The sequence below is a fragment of the Oryza glaberrima genome, chromosome 12 (genome assembly GCF_000147395.1).
Source record: "Oryza glaberrima chromosome 12, OglaRS2, whole genome shotgun sequence".
Classification (NCBI taxonomy): Eukaryota; Viridiplantae; Streptophyta; class Magnoliopsida; order Poales; family Poaceae; genus Oryza; species Oryza glaberrima.
The window spans coordinates 24,409,428-24,435,587 of record NC_068337.1 but is presented as its reverse complement, the minus strand read 5'-3'; the positions used below and the strand labels follow the sequence as shown (position 1 = coordinate 24,435,587).

General features: G+C 42.4%; 3 protein-coding genes and 1 pseudogene across 3 annotated transcripts; 2 read left to right on the top strand and 2 right to left on the bottom strand.

The window, feature by feature from the left end:
* Positions 1-4,623: 4,623 nt before the first annotated feature.
* Positions 4,624-5,583, bottom strand: LOC127757514 (uncharacterized). The gene is made up of 2 exons (XM_052283038.1): positions 5,274-5,583; positions 4,624-5,163 (listed from the first exon to the last, which is right to left on the bottom strand). Exons 1-2 carry the CDS (start codon positions 5,410-5,412, stop codon positions 4,760-4,762), a joined length of 543 nt encoding a protein of 180 aa, XP_052138998.1. The 5' UTR covers positions 5,413-5,583; the 3' UTR covers positions 4,624-4,759.
* Positions 5,584-6,122: 539 nt separating this feature from the next.
* LOC127756425 (uncharacterized) lies at positions 6,123-12,898 on the top strand (annotated as a pseudogene).
* A 2,673-nt stretch (positions 12,899-15,571) lies between these two features.
* Positions 15,572-16,556, top strand: LOC127757513 (alpha-amylase/trypsin inhibitor-like). The gene has a single exon (XM_052283037.1). It carries the CDS (start codon positions 15,609-15,611, stop codon positions 16,392-16,394), a length of 786 nt encoding a protein of 261 aa, XP_052138997.1. The 5' UTR covers positions 15,572-15,608; the 3' UTR covers positions 16,395-16,556.
* Positions 16,557-20,263: 3,707 nt separating this feature from the next.
* LOC127757737 (thaumatin-like protein) lies at positions 20,264-21,020 on the bottom strand. The gene has a single exon (XM_052283303.1). The coding sequence runs from the start codon at positions 20,948-20,950 to the stop codon at positions 20,396-20,398; it is 555 nt and encodes a 184-aa protein (XP_052139263.1). The 5' UTR covers positions 20,951-21,020; the 3' UTR covers positions 20,264-20,395.
* Positions 21,021-26,160: the final 5,140 nt, after the last annotated feature.

Sequence of the window (26,160 nt, the reverse complement as noted above, 5' to 3'; positions counted from 1 at the left end):
GCCGATCCGGTCGCGGCCGAGGTGGCACCGACGTGGCGCCTACGTGGCAGCCACGCGGGCCGGCGGGAGGTAGACGACGACGCCGGCCGGAACGGACGGCGGACGACAGCGGCGAGCGGCTGAGCGAACCATGGCGATACAGGCGAAGGCGAGCACACCGAGTTGTTGCACAGGACGAGGGGAGACGAGCCAACGGCTCGGATTTGCCTGGGGATGCTCGACGGCGGCGGATTGCGGCGGCGGCAACCGGCGGCGGAAGAAGAGGGAAACGGCGACGAGGTCACGAGGGGCCGATTCCAGGCGGTGAGAGCATCTACGCGGCTATGGGAACCCATTGCTAGCGTCGGATTGGGCGGAAACGCATCGAGGGAGGCCGGTGACGAGAGGCGCTTCCGAGCTCGGGCGGCGACGGCGGCGAGCGCACGGCGAGCGACGGCAACGGTCGGGGCGGCGCCAGCTAGCTACGGGGAGGCTACTCGTGCTACTGCCGAAAACTAAGGGGAAGAGATGGATCGAGGAGGGAGAACGGGGGGGGGGGGGGGGGGAGGCACTACCGTGCAGGGAAGGGGCGCAGTGACGAGAAACCGACGGCACGGGAGTGATCTCTCCGGCCTCGGGCCGGGGAAGAGGAAGAAGACGGCGCCCGGAGTCTCCTTCCGCGTCCTAGTGCGCACCGGCTCCTCCGGCACACGCGACGGCGGCGGTCGGTGAGGGGGACGGCAATGGCGCGGTGGGGCGAGGGCGAATGGGAGAGGAAAGGAAGGGGGGAACTTGGGTTTATATGGGCGACAATGTCGGTTTGGGGGAGGGGAACCGACATTGGATGGTCAAGCCAGCGAGCTGGCGCTCCGGCTAGCGGCCAAATCGGCGACAGGGAGGAGGGGAATGACGCCGGCGGAGGAAGAGAAAGAAAGAAAAAGGAAGGGGAAAAGGGAGCTTGCCCCTTGCTACTTTGGGAAAAGGAGGAGGGAGCGGGGGCGACGCAGCAGAGGGGAGGGCTCAGCCTCCGTCCATTGGAGGCACGCGCGCGAAGAGAGGCGGGGCCGAGTCGATGACGACAGCGATGACGGCGGGGCGGTTTGGAGTGAAGTGGCGACACGGGCGGCAGACGTGGGGCAGGCGCGGCAGGCGCTGACGGAGGCGGCAACTGGCCGGTCGGCCACCACGGCGCGCGCGCGCGGGGGCGGCGCGGTGATTTGGGCGGCTTCGGCGGGAAAGGCAGCGAGAGCGAGAGGGAGGGCTCGGCGCGGCTCACGGCAGAGCGGGGAGAGAGAGAAAGAGAGAGAGAAAGAGAGAGAGCCGGGGAGGGAGGGGGAGATGGGCCGAGAGGGATTCGGCCCATCGAACCCTAGGGAGGCGAATTAGACTTTTGCGGAGGGATTTGATTTGGGAAGGATTTGGATTCGGGATTGAACTTTGACGATAGATCGGGGATTTGAGATCTGAGATGGCACGGACACTAGACAACAAGCAAGGAAACGGATTTCGCAATTAGGGTTTTTAAGAGATAGTTTTCCCGCTAGGTGCCACGACGGAATGGGCGCTACACTGATTTCAGCATCCTTTTTTTTTCACAAGTCAGCTGTTCTACTTGAATGAGGCAATATTAATTGAGTTCATCTGACAGTACGTGGTAGATTCCATAACTCGTGTGGTGTACAATTCAATTCAACTGGCAATGCCCAATTCACCCACCTTATATATGTTTTGAGGCTCTGAATCCTTTGTCCCAATATATATCCAAGTGTATTTCCTGAAGATCATAAAAGAAACCATTACAGTATGCTTCATTTGCTCCTCACTCTGCTGATCACTGAGAGCACTATGCTTGATGCATTTGATGATCAAATCATATATATACCTTGTCACCTTTTCTTCTCCAACTCATGTCCTATATATATATGGCCAACTATGAATAGGCATGGAAGCCATCGGGAATATTATGAGAACATAATCTTCAGATGTTGCAACCAAATATGCAGATCAAAGCACATAAAGCACAAGAGACCCGTCCAGAAATCCATCCTCACGAACAAAAACAGAATATGAAGCTGAAGCTTCACTCCCATAAGCTTCATTTTGTTCCGCAATATGGAGATTCGGTATACTGGACATGCTGCTTTTTCTGTCACAATGATCACCACATTGTCCGACAAACATCTACAGTATACTGAAGTTCTAGCTCTCTGTAGACATGGAAGACACCCGGAACTTGTGAATAACAGCGCATCACATGCTCTCAACTTGATGAAGACAACTCGGTTGAGTATCATCCCTTTGCCTCCTGTTTAATTCCTAGTTGAGTGCTTGGCATGTCTTGGTGAGTGATGTTGCCAATTAGTATCAGACCATCAGACCTAGTTAAGTAACTACTGCCTGTCTTTTGCGTCTCTTGTCTGATAATCGGTGTAGCACATGTTTGGTGCCCTGTTATTTTCTTCTCTCTCTCTCTCTTTTTTTTTTTGTTTTTGGCTTTTTTCAGTCGGGTTCAGTAATGTACGCTGGTAGCAAAGATGCAAGTTTGAAACAAAACGTCGGTTAGAACTGCTTTCATTTCTTTAATGAAATGGGAAAGGATCACCTCTCTTTCTCCACAAAACAAAAAGAAAGAAAAGTTGAGTAACAGTACTTCCTTCCAAGAGAAATGTGGAGCAGATGATAGCTTTTTATGAGTTTGTTGTTGAGCGCATTGGCATGCCGTGCATAGTTGTTCCAAGCAGCTGGTAAAAGTCGATTTTGCATACAATTTACTCAATCATTCTATTGTCTTATGCCTTTAACTTTTTTGGTGATTGTACTGTCTTACCTGTGTCTGTCCCTCATTCCCTCCAGCCTAACAGCTAGAGCTTTTTTAAAAAAAACAAAGGCAGAAGTTCTGTCTCATTTCATTGATAAAGAAGAGATATACATCCATCTAAGAAAGAGCAATTTTACGGTCCTTGAGGAGGTACCATGAAGTACCATTTTTTCTATTGTAAATTTGGTACCTCATGGTACCTAGTACCGTGAGGTACCAAAATTTACACTAAAATTTTGGTACCTCATGGTATCTCCTCAAGGACCGTAGAATTGCTCTTTAAGAAAAGTTCTCACTGAAAGCACCATCCTACAAGCACCTCAAGATCATTTCCCAAAGCTACACTAAACACCTGAAAACACCAAAACAGCCAGAGCTGAATTTCATTCTGCAAAGGCCGTCATGGTGGCACATACATGGCCATACGAAAACTGTTGAGCAAGAAGCTGGTCTTGACAACTTGAACACTGAATTGGAGTTGCCTGGTACTAGTATGAATTTCACCTTCCTCTTCTTTTTCTTTTACAATGCTAATAAATACTTGAACGAGGCAATTCACTTCATCTGATAGTGGTAGAACCACAATTCAATATTCAATTGGCATCATCCAATTCTCCCACATTATGTTGTTATAGACCGAGTATTATCTTACCTACCTATCAGAAAGATATATATGAATATGATAGTTTGTCACCACTAGTGTGTTATGATCCCTTTGTCCCAAATTCCCAATATAAGATATACAAACACTGACATAGTAAGTAGTGTGTTTCATTTCCTCCTTCCTCCAATGCTACTGATCACCTAGAGCAATTAATATGCCCAATATATATATATGCACCTGATAGTGTATATAATTTGTCACCTCTTACTACGTATGTATACTAATCGATCGGCATGAAAGACATCGCGAAACGTATCGGCGCGACTCTCAGGTCTGATGCAACAGAATATGCAGATCGCAACATATAAAGCCTGTTAGATCCCTCAACAAACTCCGTATATACTTGCTTGGAGAAATGCAATGCAAGTTAAGATGAAGCTTTCACCACACCATGACCTTCATGTGTTACTCTCTCTCAAAGAAGGACAAATTAAGGGATATGTAGGGAGTGTTTGTAGGATATGGCCTGCCTGCATTAGTTGAGTTGTGTCACTCATGAAGAGTGTCCTACCTAGCTGTTGATCTTAATTTTTTTTTTTAGGGAAACTACGGCGGGTTTGAACACCAGCCTGAACTTTATTCATTTGGTTAAAAAAGGACTTTACAAAGGGGGAGTTACAGAGGGACGGGGGAAGAAACTAAAAATTAGAGGTTAATTACAGAGGTTAAAAATTAGAGGTTGATCTTAATTTTAAGCTAGTTAAAGAGGAAGATCCTTGTTGATAGCTACTACTATAAATTAAGAAAGTCTGGAGTAATTAATTATTACTCGTACCATCACCATTAATAGTAAGCCTTGATCCGCTTCCGATGCTAGCAACGGTGACGCTCTCGGACGCCGTTCACCTTATTGAAAGCGTTGCTATTGGAGCCCTTGTTCAATGCCACTTTAAGGGGATTCTCCGAGTGAAAACCTTAAATTTGTTAGGATCGGACGTTGTCGCTGTTCTGTCGGTGTACCCTTTTTGATGGCTTTGTTTTATGAGTTTTTTCTCTTGTTGGACTGTTGTTCTTTGGATCAGTATGTCAATGTTAGGGTTTTCGCCGGTTTTCCATTAATTAACTGTGCTTTGTAAGATTTTTAGATTTGATTTTTCTTATAAACTGTATCAACTCTCTTCATCTAAAATGAATTGCAGGTCGCCTAGAAAAAAAATCGCCATTAACAGTATACAAATCATTAATCATACATAGTAATAATTACTTAGGTAACATTAACATGAGTGTAAATTTACTGCTCCCGCATACTTAGCTTAATTAATTAGGATTTATAACCGAGTAATTAATTAATTATTATCTCAAATATACATGGCCGCCGAGAGAAGGAGCAACACGGCGGCGGCGGCGCAAGATCCGGCCGGCGAGGCGGTTCTCGTCGGCGCGGAGCCGAAGTACAATGGGCCGTTGTAGCCGTACGTCCCTGGGCCGCCGCCGTACGGGCCGAAGCCGCCGGCGCCGAGGCCCGCCGCTGTGCCGTAGCCGCTGGAGCCGGGGAAGAAGGCCTGATTGCCGCCGAGGCCGCCGTTGGTGAAGGCGCCCTCCACGGGGTTCCCGTCGGGGATCGGCACCGGCAGCGCCGACGCCACCTCCGCCGCCGGCACGTACTCCTCGTGCGGCCCCCCTTCCGCTGGTATCTTCTTGGAAGTCGTATCGGCAGCCGCCGCCGTCGAGGTCGTCGTCGGAGCTGGCACGACACCTGCACCTGCAATTGCATGCACGTGTATGTATGTTATATACACTGAGTGAATCTCTCGATTTACAGCGTGTTACTGATCATGATCGACATTAATTAGGCAGTTGATGAGGACTGGCCTTCGCCGGCGCCTCCAGGCAGCGCCGCCGCCGTGGTGGCAGTGGTGGTGTCGGCGGCGGTGGAGGACATGATGAGCGGCAGCGCGCAGCAGAGCCACAACGCGAGGAGCTTACTACTGCGAGTGGCGGAGGCGGCCATGGTGATCGATCGATCGATCGAGCTGTGCCTGTGAGTCACTCACCGACGGATCGATCGATGAATGTGCGTGCGTGTGTATATATATAAATGGGATGGGATGGATAAAGTGAGATGGATCGATGGTAGATGGGCTGCTGCATCTAACAAATGGTAGCTTGATCGATCGATGGTAGATGGAGGAGAAAGTGGTCAATGTGAAGCTCACCGGCCGGCCGGACCGGAGCTAGGAGGAGGAGAGTCCGAATGGTAGCTTTGCCTTTTGCGCTTTTTCAGGTGAGAAGAATTTTCCTTTCGACTTACTTATGGGCTTCCCTTGTTATAACTGGGCTGGTTCTCATGGGCCCATCGACTTACCTTCTTCGGCCTCTCATCTTCTTTCATACATGGGCCGCCCGGGTCAATGTACTGATCACAAGGGCCACATATTTACGAAAACTGATATTTCCAAATTATATCTCAATTTTTATTTGGGAAGAAAAATCAATATGAAATCTATTCGATTTTATTCATCCAAATTCATAGTAACCTACGGCCAAAAAAAAAATATTCATAGTAACCTAACCATATATGTCGTCACCCAAATTAAGCCTGATCATCTCTCTGTCTCGTCACCAAGATAGAACACCGTACGTCGTCGTCCTCCTCGCCGGCGACCAGCCGTGTCACCCACCCTCATCCCATCCATCTCTCGATCGATCGCCATGACAACGATGGCGTCGAGGCTCGTGCGGGCCGCCCACGGCGCGTCCCGCGTCGCACGCTTAGCTGCGGCGGCGGCGGCGCGCCGTGACGAAGAGGGGGCATCATCTCGTGCCGCCAGCTTAGCCGCGTCTCGTGTCGCCCGCTCAGCGCGCGGCCACCGCCTCCGCCGCCGCGTCTCGACGCCGCCGCATCGCCGAGCTCTCCAAGCCCCCTGACAACTCTCATCGCCTCTCCTTCCGCTACAGCACCGACCCCCTGGGTAAACCTAATCCCACCCTAATTAATTTTCTTCAAAACAAACTATATATATATATATATAGTCATTTTATTATTAATTTACAATCATATATAAGCTCTGCTAAACATTTGAGATTTGTTGCGGTTCATCAAAAAGTACGTCGAGGTACCGGTACCTCACGGTAACAATTGGAAACAATTTGGTACCGTGAGGTATCGGTATCTCGATGTACTTTTTGCTGGACCGTGTTAGAACCCTAATGAACAAGAACTCTCCAAAGAACACTCAGAACAGATAGTTTCACCGGATCCAACAGGATCGGTGCCGCCGCCGCCTTCGCCTCCTTTTCCTTCTTCGATAAGATCAGAGTACAAAACAGAGTAGCTTATATAACTCTCTCTCTCTTACATGCCAACTTGTGACAGCCTGGATCTGGTGCTCATTTGGCCCAGTCCAGCCCACTTACAAACGTGTTACTCCTACGCACCCTAACATGCCTTGGGAGATTAGTCCTACTGTCCTCCCTGCTCTTGTCCTTCTCCTGTAACTCATCCAGCAATGCTGGTGCGCTGACAACCCCCTCACCTTGCGAATTGGCTTGTCCCCAAGCCAATGCAAATGGAAACCTCTGTTGGAGCTCAATCTGATCCTCCCAAGTTTCTTCCCTTGCATCATCGTCAGACCAGCACACCAAAACCTGAGTAATCCAAGAAGTGCCCTTCTGAACTTGACGAGAAGCAAGTATTTGAACAAGAATTTTCCTAGCAAAGACATCAGGTAACTGAGTTGAACAACCGGCTGATAACCCCCAGACGGCTTGAGTTGCGAGACATGAAAAACAGGATGGATGGAGCTGTGAGAAGGTAACTGTAGTTGGTAAGCCACTTTACCCACGCGATGCAAAATCTGATAAGGACCATAATAACGAAAACAGAGCTTGTGATTCGCCCTCGAAGCCACCGAAGACTGAACATACGGCTGAAGTTTCAAATAAACCCAATCTTCAACTGCAAACTCCCTGAAACTGCGTTTCTTGTCAGCATAACTCTTCATCTGCTGTTGTGCTATGTTCAAATGCAATTTCAGAAGTTGAGTCATCATCTTCCTTTCGGACAACCATTCATGCAAGTCAGGAATGGAACAAGCATCATCAGGAATGCCGAAATGACCAGGAGGATATCCATATAAAACTTCAAATGGAGACTTCAGTAAAGCTGAATGATAGGAGGTATTGAACCAAAATTCAGCAAGATACAGCCACGAGCTCCAGTTAGCAGGGCGAGCATGAACAAAACAACGAAGATAAATTTCCAAGCACTGGTTAACCCGTTCGGTTTGTCCGTTGATTTGAGGATGATATGCAGTGCTTAAATGTAGTTGGGTACCAGAACGAGAGAACAGCTGCTCCCACAAATGGCTTGTAAAAATCTTGTCACGGTCATAAATAATCACCTGAGGCAAGCCATGGAGTTTATAGACATTGCACATAAAGGCTTGAGCAACATCAATGGCAGAAAATGGATGGGACAAGGGAATAAAATGGGAGTACTTAGAGAACTTATCAACCACCATTAATATAGTGTCAAATCGTCCAGATTTGGGCAAGCCTTCAATAAAATCCATTGAAATGACCTGCCAAGCACCATCAGGAATAGGCAAGGGCTGCAGCAACCTTGGGTACCTAGACCTATCAGGTTTAGCTTGCAGACACACAGCAAAATTCTTAAGTGAATCCTTAATCATTTGCTTCATTTTAGGCCAAGCAAACAAAGATTTAATTCGTCTATAAGTCACAGGAAAACCTGAATGCCCCCCCATTGGACTACTGTGCAATGCATCAACAATCTTGTGCTGCAAGGCTACATTGGCACCCAACCATACTCGACCTTTGTACTTAATAACTCCATTACACAGAGAAAATTGGGGTTTAGTATCAGAGTTTACTGACAACTCAGTAAGCAATTGAGCAGAAGATGGATCCTGCAAATACCCATCAACCACATCTTGCAGCCAGACAGGAGAACAAATGGAGATAGACAGGGATTCACAAGGATCCTCAGAATGCTTCCTAGACAAAGCATCTGCAGCTGCATTACTAGAGCCTTTCCTGTAACAAATCTTGAACTGAAGGCCAAGCAATTTAGTAAATGCTTTATGCTGCCAGGGGGTGTGCAACCTTTGTTCATTAAGATGCATAAGGCTGTGGTGATCAGTTAAAATAACAAATTCAGGTTGTTGCAGATAGGACCTCCAGTGATCTACTGCCAATAAAATAGCTAAATATTCCTTTTCATAGGTAGATAAACCCTGGACTTAATACCCAAGGCTCTGCTGACAAAAGCAATAGGATGGCCATTCTGAGAAAGAACTACCCCAATCCCTCCATCACTAGCATCAGTTTCCACTGTAAAGGATTGAGAAAAATCAGGTAGTGCTAGCACAGGTGCTGAAACTAGAGCAGACTTCAGGGCAGAGAAAGCATGATCAGCTTCAACAGACCACACAAACGGAACATCCTTCTTGAGCAATTGAGTAAGTGGTTTACTAATGAGACCAAAATTTCGAACAAACTTCCTATAATAACCTGCTAATCCCAAAAAACCCCTCAACTTCTTAACTGAGGTGGGAACCTTCCAATTAACAACATCCTCAACTTTAGATGGATCAGTGGTAACTCCTTGAGCACTGATAATATGGCCCAAATAAGAAAGAGAAGTTTGAGCAAAAGAACATTTAGAAAGCTTCACTTTCCAGTTATGATCTTGAAGTAACTGCAAAACTTGCCTAATATGATCCAAATGAGATTGAAAGTCTGGACTGTAGATCAAGATATAATCAAAAAACACCAAGGCAAACTTCCTCAAAACAGGAGAAAGAGTGTCATTCATAGCACCTGAAATGTTGCTGGGGCACTAGTGAGGCCAAACGACATAACTCGATATTCATAATGGCCCGAATGAGTTTGAAAGGCAGTCTTATGTTCTTCCCCATCCACTAATCTGATTTGATGATAACCAGCTTGCAAATCCAGTTTGGAGAAAAATTGAGACCCAGCTAATTCATCCAACAGCTCATTGATAACAGGCATAGGAAACTTCCCTTTCAGAGTGATAGCGTTAAGCTGTCTATAATCGATGCATAGTCGCCAAGTCCCATCTTTCTTTTTAACCAACAAAGTAGGAGAAGAGTAAGCACTGTTACTGGGTTGAATAACCCCTGATGATAACATCTCCTTAACTTGTTTCTCAATTTCGTCTTTCTGGGCAGGGTTATGACGATAAGGACGAATGAAAACTGGTTTAGCATTGGGAACCAAAGGAATCAAATGATCGCAGTCTCTTCTGGGAGGTAACCCTTGAGGTTCCTCAAACACTGACTGAAACTCCTGTAAGACCACTTTTATGTCAGGAGATAGATCAGGCACTAAATCCAGTGAAACTGACTGTAACTGCACTAGATGCATGACAGAACCAGATTTAAGCAACCCTTGTAGTTTGCTACTAGGAATGGGTAAGCAGCTGGTGGTCTGAGCTTGAATACCCTGAATAAGTACCACTGAACCATTTTTAACAAACTCCATGCTTTTAGCAGCCCAATCAATTTTCATAGGTCCCAATTGGACTAACCAGTCCATGCCCAAAATAACATCATAAGAGCCCAATGGTAATAGTTTAAAATCAGAACAGAAACTCTGACTTTGTGTGCACCAAGTACAGGCAGGAATAGATTGAGTGCAAGACAAGAGACCACCATCAGCAATTTTAACTGAAATTGGCTGCAGTAAAGAGCACAGACCTTGCAACTGTTGAGTGAAAGTGCTATCAATAAAGGAATGGGAACTGCCCGAATCAACCAACATGAGAACTTCAAGACCCTGAACCCATCCTCGCAGTCTGAAAGATGTAGAAGACTCAGTTCCAGTGAGAGCTTGTTGAGAGATAGCCATTAACACAGTGTCACCATCCAATGCTGTGGAAGCAGTACTGTTAGAAACTTCGGATTCAGACTGCAATACCTCCAATAGTTCCTGCACCACATGTAACTGAACCGATGTGCTGCATTTGTGATCCTTGCTCCATCTCTCCCCATACACAAAGCAAAGTCCCTTAGCTCGGCGGTAGGACTTTAAGGCAGCAAGTTTATCATCTCGAGGACGAGCAGACATTTCAACAGATTTGCGATCATCAGGAACAGAGATCGGAAAAGGTTTAGCAAGAGCTGCAGAAGTGGCAGGACGACCAAAATTTCTAGAAACTACCAGAGCATCAGACTTCTTACAAACCACTGGTGTAGCCCCTTCTAAAATTTCTTCCTGTAAGAAAGCCAGAGAACAGGCGGAGTCGAGATCTTGTGGTTTCTGCATCAATACTCCTGAGCGAATTTCTGGCTTTAATCCGTCCACAAACTTAGTGACAAAATAATTCAAAGGCAAGGAACTATTATAAGCCAGCAACTGATGCATAAAACTGTTGAATCGTTCAACATAATCAGAGACTGAGGAATCTTGAGCAATATGAAACCACTGACGAATTAAGACTTCTTGTCTGTCCTTAGTAAAACGAAGACAAACTTGATCAGCAAAATCCTGCCAGCTAATGCCCACCAACTTAGATCGCATGGATTGTAACCAGAAAGCGGCATTCCCCGAGAAATTTAACCCCGCCACACGCACCCAATTACGAGGATGAACTCCATAAACCTCAAAATACTCTTCGCAATTACTCTTCCACAGTTGAGGACTATCATCGTCAAAGTGAGGACAACTCATCGGAGGAACATGACCACTAATCCCAGCACCCAACAATTTCTCCAAAGGCAAAGCAGAAAAATCCTCAACACGAGCAGAAGAAGGGGAAGACATACCCTCCGGTGAAGCAGAGCCAGGGGAAGGTTGGACCAACGCATGCAGTTTATCAACCTGCTCTTGCAGTGCCACTACAGACCCATGGAGATCATTCACCCGCTTCTCGACTTCTGTGATCCGAGATTCCACCGCTTTCTTCAGAGCCAGGAACTCCTCGCGACTCTTCTCCTCAGACTTCTCCCGACGTTTCTCGCTCTCTTCGTGCTTGCGCTCAGCTTCCTCCATCTTCTTCAGGAGCAAGTCGAGCTTGCCATCCTGATCGATGACCTTGGCCGCCATCTTAGTCACGTACCGAGGCTTGTCGTAGTCCGCCGTGACTGACGCGCTCGCGACCGATCTCGCCGACCTAGTTGAGGGAGCCCAAGCTTTTGCGGGATCCGATCACCGAAGCAACCAATCCCCACCTCGCTCAGGAATTACAGCAAAATCGGGGAGAAAAATTTTTCTCCAACGAGGCTCTGATACCAGATTGTTAGAACCCTAACGAACAAGAACTCTCCAAAGAACACTCAGAACAGATAGTTTCACCGGATCCAACAGGACCGGTGCCACCGCCGCCTTCGCCTCCTTTTCCTTCTTCGATAAGATCAGAGTACAAAACAGAGTAGCTTATATAACTCTCTCTCTCTTACATGCCAACTTATGACAGCCTGGATCTGGTGCTCATTTGGCCCAGTCCGGCCCACTTACAAACGTGTTACTCCTACGCACCCTAACAGGCCTTGGGAGATTAGTCCTACTGTCCTCCCTGCTCTTGTCCTTCTCCTGTAACTCATCCGGCAATGCTGGTGCGCTGACAGACCGGAACAAATCTCTAAACATTTGCATTCATTCAATGTAATAAAATTACACTTACATTTACATTTACATAAACAAACTATGTATCTTGGGTCTAATATTATTAATTAAATTCAATATATTGTTGCCTGCAATTGGATCGTACAATTCACTGTTTTAATTCTTGACCATTTTTATTGATGTAATGTTTGCAAAATATATTGATTTGTTCGTGATATATAGATGATGGAAAGTGCGTGACAGAAGAGGACCTTGAGTCGGACGAAGCCGTATGGGCCTTATTTGAGCGCTATTGCAAGTCATACAAGAGGAAGTATGATGATGCTGAGATGGTTCGCCGCTTCCATATATTCAAATTCAATGCAAAGACTACATATTGCTGGAACAATTATCTCCATAAAGACGTAAAGGAATTAGTTCGCGCCAAAAAGGATAGGGATTTAGGACTACCTGTCGACTCTTGGTACCTACAAAAAGAGTTAGGCGAATTCGACGATGGGGTGACCCACTTACCCATTAATCTGCCATATACTCCTAGAAAAAAAAAACTAGGATCGGATGTAAATTATTTTAATACAATAAATCTGAATAAATATATGTATAAATTCGTAGTACTAGAATATGTCATATTTAATACTAGGTTGGTTTTTTTATGACACAGAGGGAGAGGGAGTATCTGCCGCTGCTGTGTCCGTCCTGCATCCCTCAACATGTTACTGGTGCACTCCGTCAGTCATTAGTCCGACCGGCAATGGCATCGAAATAATATAATTCAGATTAACTTCTATCACAGCTGACGGATTTATATATATATATATAAGATGAGCTGGATCATCAGTTTGTCAACTGATGGTGTGGAATTTGTACAGGCCCAACAGATGTGACTAAAACTTTGAAGTCCCTATCATATCGGATGTTTAGACACTAATAATAAATATTAAACGTAGACTATTAATAAAACCCATGGACTAATTCGCGAGATAAATCTATTGAGCCTAATTAATCCATGATTAGCCTATGTGATGCTACAGTAAACATTCTCTAATTATAGATTAATTAGGCTTAAAAAATTTGTCTCACGAATTAGCTTTCATTTATGTAATTAGTTTTGTAAGTAGTCTATATTTAATACTCTAAATTAGTGTCTAAATACAGGGACTAAAGTTCTGGATCCAAACACCACCTAAGATATCGATCTAGTTTCCACACGCAACAAGTACAAGTATTACACAATAATATTGTTTAACAGCTAGCTAGTCAATCCATTGATTCATGCATCAATCTATATATTCTTGACTACAATTAACACTCCTATAAATTAACCATTAAGGACTTATATCTTTTTAAATTGTAGGTATATATATTATTTTTAAGAACCGTTAAAGCCATTGTATTCTATAACAAACTTAGGTATTTCTATTATTCGAGTAAAATACTTTTAAATGTTTGAATAAATTTAATATTAAACTCATTTCATCATATACTTTAAGTAAAGTACAATGGTTCAAACAGATTTTAAAAAATAATGCACATAGTTTTAAAAAATATAAATCATCGAGTAATGTTCCATATATTCTAAAAAAGAATTATGTTCCATAAAAAAAGTTAATACTGTCTTCGTCCCAAAAAGAGTAGCTTTGCATTGTTTATGTTCAACTTGACCGTCCGTTTTATTTGAAAAACTTTTATAATTAATATTTTTGTTGTTATTAAATAATAAAACATAAACAGTATTTTATGTGTGACTAATCTTTTTTATTTTTTTAGTAATTTTTTTAAATAAGACGGACGGTCAAACGTTGGACGCGAAAACCCACGACTACAATTAAATTGGGACAAAGAAAGAACTACTCCCTCCGTCCCATAAAAAAAAGAATCTAAGACCGGATACGACATATTCTAGTATGATGAATCTGGATATATGTATGTCCAGATTTATAATACTATGATGTGTCAAATCCAATACTAGGTTGGTTTTTTATGGGACGGAGGGAACAGTGAATTATAATCTGTGTTGGCTATAGGCATTCTCTTTTCACAGCAGCAGAGCATCTCGGCAAGACTGATTGGTAGGGGTGAAAACGGATCAGATAATATCCGATCCGATCCACTCCGAATCCATTCGAAACGAGGATATGGTATGGGCTACGGATGTGAATAGTATGAGGCGGATGCGGATATGATATCTCTAAAATCCGGCGGATGCGGACTATCCGACATTTTTATCAGATTATCCGATAAACCGTTTGCCGGATAATCCAAAATTATCAATATATATAACCACTCTATCTATTGCATATAACATAAGTTGGTACATCCAATATCTTAATTCATCAATTAACATAGGTTTTTTTAGTCTAAGGCTTTTATCATCTCACGTTACACTCACATATCTATATTTTTTATATTATAGACATCATGTATTCATGTTGTAGTACTTAATCATATAATTATTACGATGGGTCATTTATTGATTATTGTATCATTGTTCCTTGGATTGCTAACTCGATGTTGCATTGATTGCATATACACGTAACATCCGATAAATTTAATCCGTTTCCAAACCGATTCCACACCGACTCCGTACCATTTCCGATATCCGAAACAATCCACTCCACATCCATATCCGTACACTATCCACACCCGCATTAAGATATTATATGACCACTATTCGTCCGATTCCGCTCCATTTTCACCCTTACTAATTGGACGGTCCCGCGCATAAGCATGCGCACGAAGTATAAAAATCATAAACTGTGCTTGCACAGGAAGATGCAACTAACAGTGAAGTGATGGCATCAGCTGGCGGCCTGGCGCTCTGTCTGTGTCCGCGACGTACGTTATCGTCGACCGATCGACGATCACTCCTGACCAATTCAAGCTCAAGCCGGCAGGTCAGATCTGTATTTTCCAGCCAGATTTCCCACTTTATTTACATGTATATGCACTAACACCACAAGTTAACTACTCCCTCTGTTCCATATCATAAGTTGTTTTGGCTTTTTTTCTAATTAAAATTTAAGGTTACATTAAATTTATAAAAAAATAACAACATTTCTAACAAAAATAAACATATTATGAAAATATATTCAATGTTATATTTAATAAAACTAATTTGGTGTTGTAGATACTATAACTTTTTTTAAACATGATCAAATGTAATGAAACTTGATTAGGAAAAAAACCAAATCAACTTACTCCCTTCGTCCCATAATATAAGAGATTTTGACATTTTGATTACACTGTTTGGTTACTCGTCTTATTCAAAAAAAATTTATGCAAATATAAAAAACGAAAAGTTGTGCTAAAATTACTTTGGATAATAAAGTAAGTAAAAAAAACATAATAATTTTATAATTTTTTAAATAAGATGAATGATCAAACAGTGCAAGTAAAATGTCAAAATCCTTTATATTATGGGACGGGGGAGAATAATATAAAATGGAGGGAGTACCTATTAGTTTCACACGCAATATCTATCACACGTGTCAGTGATGCATCTCATGTCTTCTATAAATTTAAGCACAAATTGGTACTTGTAAAGGCATTGACTGTACTACAGCATCGATCAAATTCAAGCTAGTCACAACAATAATGGAGTCCTCCATCTCGCGTCGACGACGTGTCGACATCGCTCTCGTGTCGCTGCTGCTGCTCGCCGCCGCCGCCGCTGCCGCCGTCGACGCGGCGACCATCACCATGGTGAACCGCTGCTCGTACACGGTGTGGCCGGGCGCGCTCCCGGGCGGCGGCGTCCGGCTCGACCCGGGGCAGTCGTGGTCGATCAGCGTCGCCGCCGGCACACCGGCCGCCAGGATCTGGCCGCGCACGGGCTGCTCCTTCGACGGCGCCGGCCGCGGCCGCTGCTCCACGGGCGACTGCGCCGGCGCGCTGTCCTGCGCCGTCTCCGGCGAGCCGCCCACCACGCTGGCCGAGTACACGCTCGGCCGCCCCGGCGCCGGCGGCGACGACTTCCTCGACCTGTCGCTCATCGACGGGTTCAACGTGCCGGTGAGCTTCCAGCCAACGAACGGCGGCGGCGCCGGGTGCAGCAAGGGGCGCGGGCCGAGGTGCGGCGTGGACATCACGGCGAGGTGCCTCCCCGAGCTCCGTGTCCCCGGCGGCTGCGCCAGCGCGTGCGGCAAGTTCGGCGGCGACGTCTACTGCTGCCGGGGGAAGTACGAGCACGTCTGCCCGCCGACGAGCTACTCCATGTTCTTCAAGGGGCTCTGCCCCGACGCCTACAGCTACGCCAAGGACGACCAGACCAGCACCTTCACCTGCCCCGCCGGCACCAACTACCGCGTCGACTTCTGCCCGCCGACGAACGGCGTCGGCGTGACGGCCGGCGACGAGGACGACGAGATCGCCTCTGCTTAATTAATTAATTAAGCTTATCGGCTTAATTAATTTCGTGTGCCTTGATCGATCACGACTAGTACAATAATTGACATGGCAACGCATGATAATTTGAATGAATAAAACTAGGTAATTCCCTGTGCTTTATTGCAGGAATTACTAAGCAATTCTTAATATATTTTCTTTTGACAATCGAGCTAGGAGAAAAGAAAAAAATAATGAAACATCAAGGTTTATCTGTCAAATGATATCAGTAATTTAGTGTGAAACATATTAATAAGTATATGTTAAATATTATAAAAGTGATAGATAGATTTGTTAAAATATTGTGTAAATGAAATGAGGAGTGATGATTGGATATAGTTGCATTTTTATTTGTAGAATTAAATAAATTGTAGAGCATGTTATATGCTTGCATAAGATTAAATATTGCCGTGTTTAGTTAGGTGCCAATTTTTTTTACGTATATGGACACACATTTGAAGTATTAAACATAGACTAATAACAAAACAAATTACAAATTTGGACGGTAAACTGTGAGACGAATCTTTTGAGCCTATTAATCCATCATTAGCAAATGTGGGTTACTGTAGCACTTATGGCTAATCATGGCGTAGTTGGGCTCAAAAGATTCGTCTCGCAATTTACATACAAACTGTGCAATTAGTTTTTTTCTTCCATATTTAATGCTCCATGCATGTGTCCAAACATTTGATGTGGCTGAAAAGTTAAAATCTAAACACAGCCTATGTAATTATTGCTAATGGGTGTTGATGTGAGTCATGTGACATGTTACATATCGAGCTTTAGACTTTAACTTTATAGAAAGTATAGATTACATCTAATTCCCTTTTCCTCTTTGGATTTTCCGGAGCTAGCTTGATTGATAACATATACTATATAATCTTAGCCAAGAAACATATGATTGTCTCAGCATGATTAATACCAATTATCTGGACATGATTAGGGAGCTCGCCATCCCAAAAATTTCGGGACGGGATATGTTGCCAGTACGATGTGGAGTGGGCCAATATGAGGCCCAATTGCATTTGTGCGGCCTAGTAGGAGGCCCACAGTTATGAGCTGTGTGGCTAGGTCCAAAATTTGGCGAAATAAGTTTTTACCGAATAAAATTAGCCACGTAGTCGTTATGTCAGAAAAACTGTCATCTAAACCGCTGAGAGATCTAATCTACATCGATTTTAATATTTGAGGGACTCGTTGTATCTAGTTTTCTAGTTAAAAGACGAAAATCGGATTCGTTGACAAGTCAAGATACCTCAAATGAACTTATTCTGATACCAGCATAATGCCTAGTAATTTGGGTAGTACGTACTTGGGCTGTTTTCGCAGGCACATCAAGACTTTGTTTAGTTACCAATTTTTTCCCAAAAACATCACATTGAATCTTTGGACATATGCATGGAGCATTAAATATAGATAAAATGAAAAACTAATTGTACAGTTTGCATGGAAATATAGAGAGTAGTGGCAAGTGGTTTCGCGAATTTTGTGAAACACACTAAAGACACACATTGAAACATATTACTATCATGTATAAAATAAAGAGTATTAATGGATTGAAACATATGATTATTTTTATCAGAATATAACCATGCGACATCTTGTTGTAAAGATTTAATTATAACGAATACAATGGTATGATCGGATTGTAGATTGGATAAGTAATTTACGAGAAAAATCGTTTTAAATATCGTTAAAGGTGTATATTGTCACATGCAGCATAGCTGTTGCCTGCCTGAATTTTCTCATTGGATCCGGGCGCCCGAGGGGAAGCATTTTTATGGTTTGTCCGCCATATAGGCTTTCTCTTCCAATTTTGCTATATATTTATCGATAAATTTTCCCCCAAAATTTTGACAGATCTAATTACAGTATAATCGTAGTGTAATTACAATGTAACTTGCATGTAATTACACTGTAACTATAATATAACTTGTATGTAACTTTCAAAAATATCTCCGTAACATGTTATTTCGATAAAATGGAGGTCGTGGAAACAAATCCTTTCAGATATATGTGTGCTGTGATTTTTTTTTCTTCCTCACCAAAACAAATCTTGTAAAACGATTCAAAATAACTTGAAACTTAGAGAGCATCCTCAGCAGCTCCTCTATCTAGTCATCCATCCGATATTTGGAGTATGGAGGAGAAATACAGTGCTCTAACAGAGTCTCCATCACATACTCCATTTTTGGAGGTCTTCCAAACCTAGCACTTCCCAAGCCAAATATGGAGGTTCTCTCTCCTCACTCCATCCTCAACTACCCACTTCCCAAGATTTTTTTTAAGTGGTGAAAGGTGAGAGGAATAGGAGTAAAAATGTGTGGTAGTTGAAAAATATTAATAAAATATAGGATGTTGGTATATGTAGGATGTAATATAGATGATCTGTTGGAGTGAATAGTTATATAGAGTGGGAATTTTTTTGGATGGCCATCCAAATGGGAGTATGGAGGATGAAATTTAGATCAGCTGCTGGGGATGCTCTTACATATACAAGTTACACTATAGTTACATGCAAGTTACAGTGTAATTACATACAAGTTATAGTGTAATTACACTACGAATTATATTGTAAATTTTAGGAGAAAATTTGTCGACAAATATATATAGGTGGTCCCTTCTCTTATGGAAGAGTACATTGCGGACCATAAAAGCCTATACAACATGATAAAGGCCCATCAATCCGGACAAGGCCCCAAGGGATTTTCATGCATGATAGTAGTAGTACAAAAACTGCAAATATATATAGGGAAAGTGAATTTATCTCTCGAGGGGATATCTCCTCGTTTCGTGCATATCATCTAAATAGTTATCAAAAAATTTGTAACATAGATTAATATGAAATATATCACTCTACAAACATGCAAGTTTAAATTCAACTTCTACAAGTTGTAACAAAAATAACAAATATAGTTGCGAATGTGCGATAACTATTTTTAGTTTAATTTGTTATTTTGTTGCAACTTATAGAAGTTGAATTTGGTCTTGCATGTTTGTGGAGTGATATATTTCATATTAATCTATATTGTCAATTTTTAAAAAAATTTTAATAATAATTTAGATGAGATGCAAACAACGAGGGGATGTCCTCTCGTGGGATGAAAATCCACATCTGTATGAGCGTTTGTATGCGTGTTAGTAATTAAACGCGCGCGACAGGGTACGTGAAAAATCGTTGTGAAAACCTGTTACACACGCAGGCAACTCAAGTACTCATCACTCTCTGCTGCTGCTATAAGCTGGTACGGTGTACCTATTGTGGTGATTGCTAAGAATCCAACGCCTTTAAGAGATTGTGTATTAGTTTAAGTTAATTAGCTTTGTTAAGTTATCCCAACACATATGTTCCACCCGTTCCAAAACATATGACACTATTAACTTTTTCACATAACATTTGAGTATAATCGAGCAAGTTGAAATGTAAAATTTTCAAGTGACTTATGGTTTGGTTTTTACGATTTTCCTTTTATAAATAAATTATGAGATCATGCATAAATTTTCAAGTGACTTATGGTATGGTTTTTACAATTCCTTTTATAAATAAATTATGCGATCATGCATACACTCCCTTCCGTCCCAAAATATAAGTATTTTTTATCTTGATACGGTCTCCGAGATTCTACTTTGACCAACAAATTTTACAGAAGTAAAATGTTTTAAATAAAAAAAATTACATATTATGATAGTTCGTTTAATGATAAATATAGCAACATCAAATTTACATGATTAATCTTTTTAATTTTTTTAATAATAGTCAAAATTTAAAAAGTTTGATCTGACACTATTCTAAAAATGCTTATATTTTGGAACGGATGGAGTAATAATTAAGCACGTAGGCATATCCACCCGCATCCATATTGGTATTAGACGATTGATAAATTTTATTGTGTGTAATTATTGTTTTCCCTGATACAAGTAGGGGTATATATAGTACTATTAATTAGCTTCATTCATGCATGCATGCATGATGATTAAGCTATAGGTTGGTGATTAATTCATGGGCAGAAGACGATTTGGTAGCTGGTGTCGCCGCTGCAGGTGCGAACCTTGGTGTCATCGGAGGGGTACTGGTACGCGTCGTGGCAGCTCTTCTCCCTACACGTCAGCGTCTCGCCGGAGCTGCAGCCGATGCTAATCCCCACGTTGAAACCGTCGATCACCGACAGGTTGTAGTAGTCCTGATCCTGGTCGCCGCCGGCGGCGCCCGCCAGCGTGAACTCCACCAGCGTCAGCGGCGGCTGCCCGGACAGCGCGCACGACAGCGCGCCGCCGCAGTCGCCGGTGGCGCAGCTGCCACTGCCGCCGTTGAAGTTGCAGCCTGTCCGGCCCCACACCCTGCCGGAGCTGGTCCCCGCGGGCACGTCGATAGTCCACGTGTCCCCCGGGTTCAGCTGCACGCCGCCGCCCACCGGCGTCGCCGCAGGCCACACCGTGTACGGGCACTGGTTGGTGATGGCGAAGGTCGCCGCGTTGGCGGAGAGGGACATCGCCGCCATCACCAGAAGGACGACGGCGAGCGCCGAGGAAGATGCGGCGGCCGGAGACGCCATTGTTGCTTGCTTTCTGCTCTAAGCTTTAATTAATCTCTTGGCTTACCACTGCACTTTCGTGTGTTAGTTAATCTGTGGTTTATTAATTATAAGAGAGCTAGCTAGGGAGCATGCGTATTTATAGATGGACATGGTGTTGAAAAATCTAGATTTTGTTTGAATATTATTGTACTGTTGCAAAATCTAGATGTGGAGAGAAACTTCAAACAAAGCACGCTTGATCGAGTCGCCGAACGATCTATTCATTTTATTTTTGCACAAGAAAGATGAACTACATCTCCAGTCCTTGTATCAGCTCACGTACAACCATTATATTTGCATAATTAAATATCATTGGCTGAGATTTTGCCATGCTTGCATGGATATCCAATATTGTTTTGTTGAATCCAACACGTACGTACAACTCAAGTCATCAGTTATATGTTTGCTGAATTTTCAGATCGGGTGCTTGAAAGATGAAAGTCAATGCTTATAGGCGTGATTCTCGCAGGTAGAATACTGACGTGAGGGTTAAAAATGTTGAATATAGCTCTACAAATGCTGTAGAGAAATCAATTTTATCAGGCCTGCAGTTAATTGTTGAATAATTCTAAATGCATGCATGTCATATATTTATCATTAATTTGATTTAATTAGTTCCTTTGTATGAGCATCTGCTATATGACGTTGGACTCTATAGCTTAGTAAAAATTATGTGGCTTTTTACAAACTTGCATCTAAATCTTATATGCATGTACTTTTTAGGGCAACGCATTGGCTCCGGTCTTAGAACAACTGTAAAGGTGTGACGAAGTTCCAACAAATTTATGCATACTAGCTACATGCCGTAACGTAAAGTCTATGGTTATACAAAGATTTACAAATAGACTTCATGAGTAATTGCGGGCTTTCTATGATCTTTGTGTTGGTGGTCTTTTTTTTAGAGATAAGGCTCTGGGAGCCCGGCTTGTACTCAAAAGCTTATTGAGCGAATTTTGTAATAATTGGTTATAGCTACTTTTTAGCAAAGGCTAGGATTAATTTTATTTCATTATTAAAAATAACTTAATCAGTTTTGTTATTGGTCAGTATACACATTGTTGGTCAACATATATATTATTTTCTTATTTATTTGTCAATAACCTATACGTACGTACCTTGGAACAACTCAAGTAGCATGTACTTCTTGCTTGCGAAGAGATAGTAGTAAGCTACTAGAACGTACAAGCGTACAACAAAAATATGAGTTAACCTTATTTAATTAGCATTAACGCTTATATCTCACTACTAGAAAAAGTATTTTCGCAGGCGGCCAAAAGTGATTTTTCCAGGCGGGGGGCTAGACCGCCTGCAACCCAACGAGTGTGAAAATCAGGCAACAGCCCGCCTGCGAAAATCCATAGAACGAAAAAAAAATTGCGGGCGGCCCCGCCGCCACCACGCACCTCGCCGCCACAGCCCTCCCCCGGCCGGAACTGGGAGGGGAGCCGCGCCGGGCGTCGTCGTCGTCACCGTCGCCGCCGCCGCCCCCACCCCCGTCCCCGCCAGCCTCCCCCCTCCCTCCTCCAGCCAGATCTGGGAGGGAGGGAGGAGGGGAGCCACTGCCGCGGCCCTGCACGTCGTCGCCGCCGCCGCTACCCCCGCCGGCCTCCCCCTCCCTCCTCCGGCCAGATCTGGGAGGGAGGGGGGAGGGGAGCTGCCGCCGCGGCCCCGCGCCGTCGTCGCCGCCACTGCCCCTGCCGGCCTCCCCCTCCCTCCTCCGGCCAGATCTGGGAGGGAGGGAGGGAGTGGAGCCGCGCCGCCCCGCCGTCTTCCGCGTCGCCCCACCGTCGTCCGCGTCATCCCCGCCGTGTCCGCCGCGCCGGGAGCTAGGAGCCGGGAGCCGCCGTCGCTCCTCCTCCGGCGGGCTGAGCTGAGAGAGAGAGTTGACTGCTGAGGAAGGGAGAGAGAGAGAACTGAGAGGAAATGAGTAGTAGGGAGGGGTGGGAGGAAGGGTAGAGTTAAGATTTTTTTTGGTAGGTACAATTTTTGCAGGCGGACCACATAAGGTTCGCCTGCGAAAATAGATTTTCGTCGGCGTCGCTTAAGTGGTCCGCTTGCGAAAGTAAATTTTCGCAGGCGGACAGCGAACTTCACCCCGATTTATATTTTTGTAGGCGGTCATTTGGCTCCAAGGGTCATGTCCGCCTGCGAAAAAAATACCCCTACGTCGGGAAAAAAGCTCTAAGGATTATTTTTTTCTTTTATATTGTCAAGGGCCCAAAAGTTATTTTTTATTTTAAGTTAAATAATTTATTTTTCACATTGATTAAGATCAATAATTAACCAAGTAAGCCGTACATGCTGAGCTTACAGCTAGTTAACTAAAAAAATATATACGAGAAAGAATTTATTTTACTGTAGAAATTAGAGAAGGTTGGTCAATAGTGTATATATGGCGGCGTTGTGCATGATAGAATTTCAAATCTGTAGAATATATTATGGGCTCGGCCTAACAGCTGGCTGATTAATTTTTTCCCAACACGCAAAAGATTTTATGCGTCATATATTAACAGCCGACAGATAACGGCACCATACATATCTAATGCATATCGTCAAGTACAATAATGTGTATGCGATCGATCGATATGATCTCTCATCTATATGAATACATGTGAACGTCAAATATATATTTTTAGTTCCCATATCCAATATGATCTATCCGATCCATATTGTCGACGAATTAGCCGATCACAGGATCCGTACCTATACGGTTTGTTTGAAGGATGTAGAGGATCGGTTGATATAAGAATGCAAACAAAATTATAAAGAAAACAACGGAGACAAGAATTTTTATACAAGTTTGGACGGACGCCCTGATAACGGGTAATAGCCCTATTTTCTATGTTGACCGAAGCCAAGTTAGCTATTATATATCAATCTCTGACAAGTACAATAGTGAGAAAAACTTAATCTAGTCTGCTAGGTCATCAGCGTAAAGCTCGAGCATATGGTTGAAGAATAGCTATATATTGTCTGCTTCGTCTAGAAGTAACTCGGTAAAATTGAAGGTAGCTCTACGTCCCTCTTGACTTGTTTCGGTCTTGTGTTGGCTTGTCCCTTGATCTTCTTCTAATGGATCTTCTATTTATACCTTAAGTTTTTCTTTGTCCAAGTAGAACTAGAGAGGAGCTTATTAGTACATATATACAGGGTAACCCATATATATTTAGAACACTAAGAATTCGTTCATTCCTGCCGTTGGACGGAGGGTTTTTTCAGCGCACACGGAACGAGAAAGATCATTAGTACATGATTAATTAAGTATTAATTATTGTAAACTTGAAAAATGAATTTATTTGACTTTCCTAAATAACTTTTGGACACAACTACACCGAGAGTGCTAGCTGGATAGTGTTAAAGAAAGACACCCTTCTTTCCAAAAAAAAAAAGCTACTAGTACACTCAATATCTATGTATTTTTTTTTCTTCTTAGAAAAGTTTCTCTTAAATTACTTATCCGATTTATAATCCGATTATAGCGTTGTGTTCGTTGCAATTAAATCTTTACAACAAGATCTTACATGATTATATTCTGATAAAAATATATATATGTTGTAAATTACTTTTATTATATATGTAAGTTACTTTATCATATACATAAATTACTTTTAGATTTAAGCTCTTTAATAACTTATATATTTTAAATCACGTATTATTTTTAAGATCTATTTGCATCATTATACTCTACATAAAATATGTGATAATGCAAGATCCATATTGGATATATTCAAATATTTTATTAATTTAAAAGTAATGTATTTAAATTACAGAAGTAACTTAGCTATACAATAAAAGTGACTTAGCTATGCAATGGAAGTAACTTTCTGTAGTAGAAGTAATTATATGCAATAGAAACAACTTAGTTATGCAATAGAAGTACTTCATCCGTTTCATAATGTAAGTCATTCTAGCATTGCCCACATTCATATAGATGTTAATGAATCTAAATATAGAACATGTTAATGAATCTAGACATAGTTCTATATCTAGATTCATTAACATCTATATAAATATGGGCAATACTAGAATGACTTACATTATGAAACGGAGGGAGTAACTCTCTGTAGTATAAATAATTATATTGTGAGTGAGCTGAAATAAGAAACTATGTAGAGTAAATTCGCAAGAAAAGTGTATAGAAGATTTATAAAGTCCAAAAAATATAGAATTAACTAAAAACAATAATAAAAATAATCAACTTAGAGTATTATAAATGTATAGAAGTAATTTAGTCAAATCTAAAAGTAACTTTTATATATATATATATATATATATATATATATATATATATATATATATATATATATATATATATATATATATATATATATATGATAAAAGTAACTTACGTATACAATAAAACTAATTTATAAATATAAATATTTTTTCATCGTAATATAATCATGTAAGATCTTGTTGTAAAGATTTAATTGCAACGAACGTAATGGTGTAACCAGATTGTAGATTGGATAACTAGTTTAAGAGAAAATTCGATAAGAAGAAAACAAGATATGCACTATTAATTGGATATACTAATAGCAACCAAAACTTCTAAAGTACTAACACGTGGGTGTCTCTGGTTAAAACTAATTGGAAAGGCCTCTCCAATTAGATTTACTGATAACTTTTATATAGAACTTTTTTTTTAAAAAAAAACACACCGTTTAATAGTTTGGGAAGCGTTCTAACGGAAAACGAGGATGTTGAAATTTGTATGGAGAGTATAGAACGAGGCCTAATACATAGACACGTATATATTGCTTAATATGTACATGCTTGACAGTTGACACGGAAATTAGAAATTAGTTTAACTCCTACGGGTCCGATGTTTTGCCTCTGCCCGGACGACCGATCCAAAGCGTTTTTCGTAACTAGTATTACACCTCTGCCTTGCAACGAGCCATGTCCATATAACTGGGGTGTGCTAGGTGGATGGATTAAGGATAAATTATTGGTTTCTACGGTGGTTACGCACAAACGAAAGGAGCACTTAATGTGAGAAGGGGACGGAAGAAGGACAATTGCGTTTTTAAAGTAGTAGAGAAACTTGATAATGCCGTGTTCAATTTTCCAACATGCTCATAATTTATTTATAAAAAAATGTTTGGAGTGACGTCTCTCCTTCGAAATTTCGTTTTTTTATTCATCTATTTTGAAAGAGGGTTTAATTACATAATTGTCTGTCTCAA